A 7,696-nucleotide genomic window follows, 5' to 3' on the forward strand; every position below is an offset into this window, starting at 1 on the left:
ATTCTGAAGTGTTATTAAGCTTTAATTCTCCCTGAAATGAGGTGATCAAAGTTTTAGAAAAAAGATAAGGAATGACTATTTGCCCAGCTCGTCTTTGTATTGAACTTAAAAGTGTCCACCCGAAAGGCTTTAGATTTTGATCTAAGACAATTAAAACAGTATTTTTTCAATTTTGGGTGTGTCAACTTTTAATACCCCACATCAGAGAACAAAAATACTTCGACATGAAGTTAGAGCCAAAACTACCTACTCCTATTGCCGCACATAGAGACCATGAAAATGGCCTAGTAATGCTTGGGTCTGTTGTAACTATAAGAGCTTGATAAATTCCTATAAAGATCCAATTTTTGTCCTATTCTTATGTAAAGCTTTTGTAACACTTTTTTGGTATGGAACGTCAGTATAGGCATAACTGTCCTCAGCCTTAGCAATAAATCAAATTTGCAGAGCCATGGACACTTACAAATGTTGTAATCAACTACCCACATTAATTATATTATATTTGGGATCTCATTTTTTCATCCTATGTTGTGGTTTCCTAATTCTAAATACTAAACAGAAGTGTAACAATAAACTTTAGCAACCAATTATCATTAGAAAACTTTGTAAATAAACGAAACGTAAGACAAATAGCATGAATTAATTTCATTTTATTCATAAATTATGTCTATGTAATGCTTCGAAATTTTCCTAAATTTTTTGAGGATTCTTGCTCAAAACTAATTTTACTAAATCTGGCCGTGTAAACTACTGCAGTTGGTGGTTGTTTGGCTGTTTAAACAACCCAATTTATCATCTCTCATAGGAAAAGTATTGTTTTGACGATTATAAAAATCTGTGTTTGTGGAACTACGGAAAGTTGTACTAAATCAAGTGCAACTTTGTTCAACATGTACAATATTACTGATTTGATAAAAAATGGAATTAAGTATACAGATAAGTTATTTGCTATGATGGTAAGTTAAAGGCTTGGTTATATGACATATAAAGCTTGGTTTGAATTTGATCATTTGAAAGTTGTTCTGTTGATTGATTGATTGATAGTCTGAACATTTGTATTTTGATTATCTGAATCTGGCCTATATTTGTGAATGAATTGATAAAAACTCCCAGTGGCAGCAGGAGGAATTCGGTAAAAAATAAATGAAAATAGGTAATCCATGGCACTAATGTATGATGGTGAAGGAAAGAAGCTTATTTTAAAAGCCAGTTATATCAGTAAATACATGACATTTTTGATAAATCAAAAAGTATTTATCATTTTCCTTCGGAATTTGCCATGCTCTCCTGTAATTGATTACATGAATGTCATACATGCCTTTTACGCTCTCCTGTAATTGATCATGTTCTACATATTGGCAATAAGTTTGACTAAAATATCTGAAATGCAGAATCTTTATGGCTTTAAAAACAAAGGTTAATGAGAAATGCAACTGAGCACTACCTACACTTGATTTTGGTATGTTTACATTATATACAGCATGAATAGTGCTCATACAAACAAGACTCTCCAATTAATAGTAAAAATCTTTATATTCTGTAAATTTACGTTTCATAAGGGTAAATAGAGTTCAGTTATTTTGATGCAACAGTTATGGATTATTAACTTTTCCAATTTGCTATATCAGAAATATAATTATCATATTTTCAAGGAACAATGTCATGCTTGCTGGCCACTAAAATAGTTTAATGTGCCTTATAAATACTAAAGTTATTCTTTACTGAAAGTTGAAACATTGTCATTGGTACCAGAAATAATATTTCTTGATGTAGTTCCATAACCCATTGACCATTGATGACATCCAATACTTTCGAATAACACAGGAGAATATAGTTACAAATTAAGTAAAGACAACACCATCAGTTCCAAATATACATGACTTAAAGAGAATTTTAGAATTGAAGCCCAAAATTAAGCCCTGTTAAGTTTGCACATTACTATGGAAATTAGGGATTTGCTACAGTAGAGAAATGTTGTTATGTTTGGGTTGTTGTATTTTTGTACTGATTTAGTTAGCCTGTGTTTAGTATTTTACTGAAAAAATTATATCAATAAAATGAGCCGTGAAGAAATTGGAGGAAGAATTTTTATTGGTGGTCTAGACCACAATTGTGATGAAGAAGTGTTGGAAAAAAGTTTTAACATGTTTGGGGAAGTTGTACAAGTAATGGTGATGAAAGACCGGGAAACCAATCGCTCAAGGGGTTTCGCATTTTTATCATTCAAGGACCAATCTTCTGCTGATGAAGCAATTCGCCGAATGCATGGTGTCGAAATTCAAGGAAGATGTGTAACTGTCAGAAAAGCAGAAAAACAAGCTTCATTTGGGGATAGGCCACGTCGTGGAGGTTACCGAGGTGGTGGACGAGGAGACAGCAGAAGTTTTTCTGGTCGGTCAGATCGTTACGATGAATCATATGGCAGGGGAAGGCCTAGCCGTGGTTTTGATGACTACAGGGCAGGAGGTCGGGACAGTGGCTACAACGATACCAGAAGAAGCAGTTATGGTGATTCTCGTGGTGTATACAAAGCTGATGATAGAGATTCTCGCAGAGGGGGATATTCCCATTCTGGAGGATACAGCGACTCGAGAATGGCTTCAGATACCAGGTCAACTGGTTATGACTATCGAAGGGCTGATTCAGGTGCAGACAGCTATCGCTATAGTGACAGAAGAGATGATGCTACTGCTCGCTACGGTACTGAAATTCTGTCAAGGGATCCTTATGGTGGGCGTTATGAATCACATGCTCGGTCAAGAAGTCCAGTTGCCAGGGTACCTTACAGGGAAGAAAGTCCTGTAAGATCTCGCAGAATGGATGCTAGGAGGGACTATTCTCCACCTGTGATTCAACGTGGAGAGCATGGAGTAAGAGAATACTCACCTGTTATAAGTAGGAGGGTAGATGCTTCAAGAGATCTGGATTATCAAGATCGAAGAGAATTTGTTGATACATCTTATTCGCCGCCAACATCAAGACATGTGAGAGATCCTTCTCCAGATGAGTTTACAAGTAGATATGCTGGAGCAAATAGTGGTGATTTGGGTTCTCCACCAAGAGGTCGTAGCACCTACACTGCCTCACGAGCAACTTTCGACAAATCTCCAGTCCATAAAAGTGAATATCTGCCAACAAAAGATGTTGGTCGCACAGGAAATATTGGCTATGCTGATAATGGAATGTCTAAAGATTATCACCATTCATCTAGAGGTTATGCAGCTGATAGGGGCTCAGGTAAGTTAAAAGCAAAAAAATGTTTTTTTCGGTTGATGTGTAATTTAGCAATGGTTCTGGAAAAATTTGGATACCCTGATTTTGGATTTGTATAATACAAAGTAGTTTACATTTAGTGTGATTGTAAAAATGTGGTTATTATGACAGAAATTCAGGGTAAATTCTAAAACAATTTATTTCAGGTGTACATTGACATTTGACGAAGCACTGTGTTGCTAATTTGATAGCTGAATACATACTAGCCAATATCTATAAGTACCAAAAATTGTCCATTTTCTGTTTTGCAACTGTTACACTTACAGCGCTGCATAAAGTGGCCAATGTTGTACATACAGTGATGTACGAAAGAGAACAGTCAACATATTTCACTTTAAGTTATTACCACTGGGTCATTCCATCCTTAATTTAAAGTTTTCAGAAATTTGTCCACCCATGTTTTCAGATTTTCTTTAAATTTTAGTTAATTGAAGATCTCTTTTAAAAAATAAGAATGCAAAAAATCTGAGCGTTCTATGATAAGCGGTTTCGAAGATATGACAGTTTAAAATATTTTACCACTAGGTGGAAATGGGTATTTTTTGGTTCCGCTTGAGCGCTTTTAGCTCTGTTGGGGCTTAATTTTGCAGTAGAAGCCCGCAGTAAAATGCTATTCCACCATTTATGAGGTTGCTAATTTCAAAAATGATAATAAAAACAATATGTGATGAATTCTTCTACATGTAATTTACATTTAAAGTTTTCTGACTTCCGAAGACTTTTCCGAAGCTCTCTGCAATTTTTTTTCAATTTTTATGCTGGAAAAATAATCTTGAGACATCATAGTATTTGGAATTTTTAAAGTGATTATTGGTTATTTGCAATTAGTAGTTGGTTATTAAGTTTCAAATTCATGCAAATTGTGGAACAAATTAAAATACAACAATAAAAAATGGTGACACTTTAAATCAATTGATACGCTACACGGTTACAACTTCGTGTACAACTATTGTACTGACATACAATATACATTGGCAAAAATATTTACATTTAACATTCTTTACAGGATTCTAGAAAAAATTAATAGTTACAATTTTATTCAAAAGTATGAAATTTAGAAGAGATTTTGTCCTGTTGCTGATACAGTAATACATTGTTTTGGTTGAAGGCTATAAAACATGGATGAACATACTTTGAGAGGGATGTTTTTGTCTAAACAATACATATAGTTCATCAATATTACACAGCAAAAGGCGTTTTTGCTCATGTATGTTCGGTCTTATGCTAACAAAATCCTTTCGGCCAGGCAGGATTCTAAAAAATGAATGGTTATCATCCAAATAAAAATCTTTAATCAGCTGTTTTGTTTCATCTTTTAGTTTATATTTAGCTCCAATGGGGTCTGGTTTTGCCAAAATTCCTTTCTCCAGTCTTAAATTAGCCGATTGCGAAACATAATAATTAGACACTCCAAAAAATTTACGAGTTTTTTCAAAATGCCAGGAGTGCAGCTTTAATGTCAAAATGGAAAGTTTTTCGTCACGATTAGCAGTTACTATTTTTTCTTTAAGCTCGTTCATTAAAATATCCAAATCATTTGCTTTAATTGCATTTTCCTCTTGTTGTTTTTTTGACTGTGAAGTTGATGCTTGTTCTTCATTTTCTGTTGGTATTGCAAGTGATAAATTTTCCTGGATGTTCCGGACTACATAGATACCGTGTTTTGAACATAAGATAGGCGTTGGCATTTTTTGAGGGAATGTAGTTTAACTGGTGATTTTCCCAATAGCTTTAGTACTTCATTTGACCTTTTTAATGAATTAGATTGGTTAAAAGAATCCTCTAAACTTTCTGTTGTACTTGAATCTGATGACTTACCAGAAGGATCTTTTTCAACCTACATATTTTTGAACTACAAGCCCCAGCAATTTCGACACAATTTGTCTCCTGGTATTCTGTTAATTTCCTGTGATTTCAGGTAGAGTGCCATATCCAAACTGATGATTCGGCTACCTATAGGCTTTTTTTTCTTATGTCTTCCATACACATCAGTGCACTTCATCTTTCTAGATAAAAAGTAGTCCCCTAACTGCTTTTTGTGGTGGTTGCAAATTTTGCTATCTCTTCCACAAATTTCTGAAGTTATAACTCTGATCTAACTGACTGTACGGGCTGACCTCAGGGTTGCCAGATGTAAAAAATAAAAAAAGCCAAACTCACTCTAAAAAAAGGCCAAAAAAAGCCAATCTACTACAAACTCTAACAAGCCTATGTTTTTCCTTAAATAAATAAAAAATGCAATAAATGGTCATGCTGGTACATTGAAGTTCTCTTTTTGTGGCAAATTTTCTTAATTTTTTTCTCTTTTTGGAATTTTTTCTTGGCCATTTTTTTTGTTTTCGCAATTTTTTCTTAGCAATTTTTCTCTTTTTGCGATATTTTTTGGAATTTTTTTCACTTTTTGTGTTATTTTGATCTCTTCTTAACATAACACTCATGACATTTTGGAATAAAACGAAAAAAGCCTAAAAAAGCCAAATTTCATGCTTTTTTTTGAAAAAATAAAATCCAAAGAGGTTCAAAAAAAGCCTAAATTTTCAAATTTGGCTTTAAAAAATCTTAACTGGCAACCCTGGCTGACCTATGGCAAGTGTTTATAATATTCAACATGTCAAGATGATGTCACAATGTAAATTGAAATCAAACAGTAAGCATTAAAGTACAGAAAACAATGAAAATCATGCTTCATGAAATTCAGCATGAGAACTTTCATTGCAATACTTCTAGAGGGGACTGCTTTAACTTTATCTACAAAATTACTAGGACCAAATCTTAAAAGTTTAAGTAAAATAAAAAGGTCATATTTTATGACCTAAAACAGCGAATATGACCGTAAACCTTCTTACATGAAGCTCATAACAATATTTATTTGATTTTACACCAAAAAAGTATGACTTTTACTGCCTCTAGTTATCAGTTATAACTTTTTAGTGTTTTAAATTTTTTTTAACTAACACAAATTTAAAACATAAAAACCAATTACTAATTGCAAATAACCAAGAATCACTTTAAAAATTCCAAATACTATGATGTCTCAAGATTATTTTTCCAGTATAAAAATTGTAAAAAAATTGCAGAGAGCTTCGGAAAAGTCTTCGGAAGTCAGAAAACTTTAAATGTAAATTACATGTAGAAGAATTCATCACATATAGTTTTAATCATCATTTTTGAAATTAGCAACCTCATAAATGGTGGAATAGAATTTTACTGCAGGCTTCTACTGCAAAATTAAGCCACAACAGAGCAAAAAGTGCTCAAGCGGAATCAAAAAATACCCATTTCCACCTAGTGGTAAAATATTTTAAACTGTCATATCTTCGAAACCGCTTATCATAGAACGCTCAGATTTTTTGCATTCTTATTTTTTAAAAGAGATCTTCAATTGTACTAAGTTTAAAGAAAATCTAAGAACATGGGTTCCGGGCCTTTAAATTAAGGATGGAATGACCCCACTACCAGTCTTGGATACTTAAAATATATTTGAAGCACCTCATTAACTGTGGCCAAGTTTAAAAGTTAAACACAGAAAAATAATCTTTAAATATAAATGTGGCAACGTCTTAACAATAAAACTCAAGTTCCAGGGCACACCTGAGATCTGGCTCTACTTGACATCATACCCAAAATATTTTTCGTAATAAAATGGTTATTGTGATGCAATAACTAGTTATTGTCACAACGCCGTTGTTGCGACAATGGATAGCAGTTTTTTTTCAGTACAGTAAACACTTGTTTAGCTTCTGATTTCTGTCTTTATTGAATTTGAGAATAATATAAGTAATTGCAACTTGGATTACAGGTTAGAGTTTTCACTTAGTTGTTGGACCAATTACAAGGGCTGGTGTGTGTACTGTACAAGTTCTTCAGTAAACGTAAAAGTGTGTACCTCCAGAAAAGGTTGAAAAGCACTGCCGTAGGCTATCTATGAGTGATACCGGGAACTTAATAGTAAGCCCACACTCTGTTAAAATAACAGTTTCGAAACTTTCTTCCTGGCTGCTGATGGTTAAACATTCACTGTCAACAACATTCACTAATATCTACAAATATTTTTTATGGCAATTAATTGACATTCTCGTAATAGTGATTGGTATTAAATCGTCGTCTTCGCGACCCCCAGAGAAAAGGCAAACGAACCACCTGGGAGTCGCGACCCCCAGGTTGAAAACCACTGGTCTACGTGGTAATACAGGCCACTTCCCTTTTATTTAATTACCCCACAGCAATGTTTGTTACATTTTTAGAAAATATGTCATAAAAAGTCTGTATTATATTAATACGAATTTGTAGTCGTGCGCAGGTCGGCTCCCAGCGCGTTGATAAACATGTTTTTTTTCCACAACCTATTAAAGGGGGGTTTCAGTAGGATGTTCTTTTTTATTTTTACTGTGACCGAGAGACAAATACGCTTTACAAGGGGACT

General features: G+C 33.8%; 1 protein-coding gene across 1 annotated transcript; it reads left to right on the forward strand.

The window, feature by feature from the left end:
• The first annotated feature begins 1,658 nt into the window (after positions 1 to 1,658).
• On the forward strand, positions 1,659 to 3,432 carry LOC146164433 (uncharacterized). Its single transcript, XM_083383219.1, has one exon. It carries the CDS (start codon positions 2,058 to 2,060, stop codon positions 3,330 to 3,332), a length of 1,275 nt encoding a protein of 424 aa, XP_083239345.1. The 5' UTR covers positions 1,659 to 2,057; the 3' UTR covers positions 3,333 to 3,432.
• The last annotated feature ends 4,264 nt before the right edge of the window (positions 3,433 to 7,696 follow it).

This window comes from Ascidiella aspersa, chromosome 2, assembly GCF_963924565.1.
Source record: "Ascidiella aspersa chromosome 2, kaAscAspe10.2, whole genome shotgun sequence".
Classification (NCBI taxonomy): Eukaryota; Metazoa; Chordata; class Ascidiacea; order Phlebobranchia; family Ascidiidae; genus Ascidiella; species Ascidiella aspersa.

What these genes read in the sequence shown, in the direction of transcription:
- LOC146164433 (XM_083383219.1), top strand. Translation starts at nt 2,058, where the DNA reads ATGAGCCGTGAAGAAATTGGAGGAAGAATTTTTATTGGTGGTCTAGAC.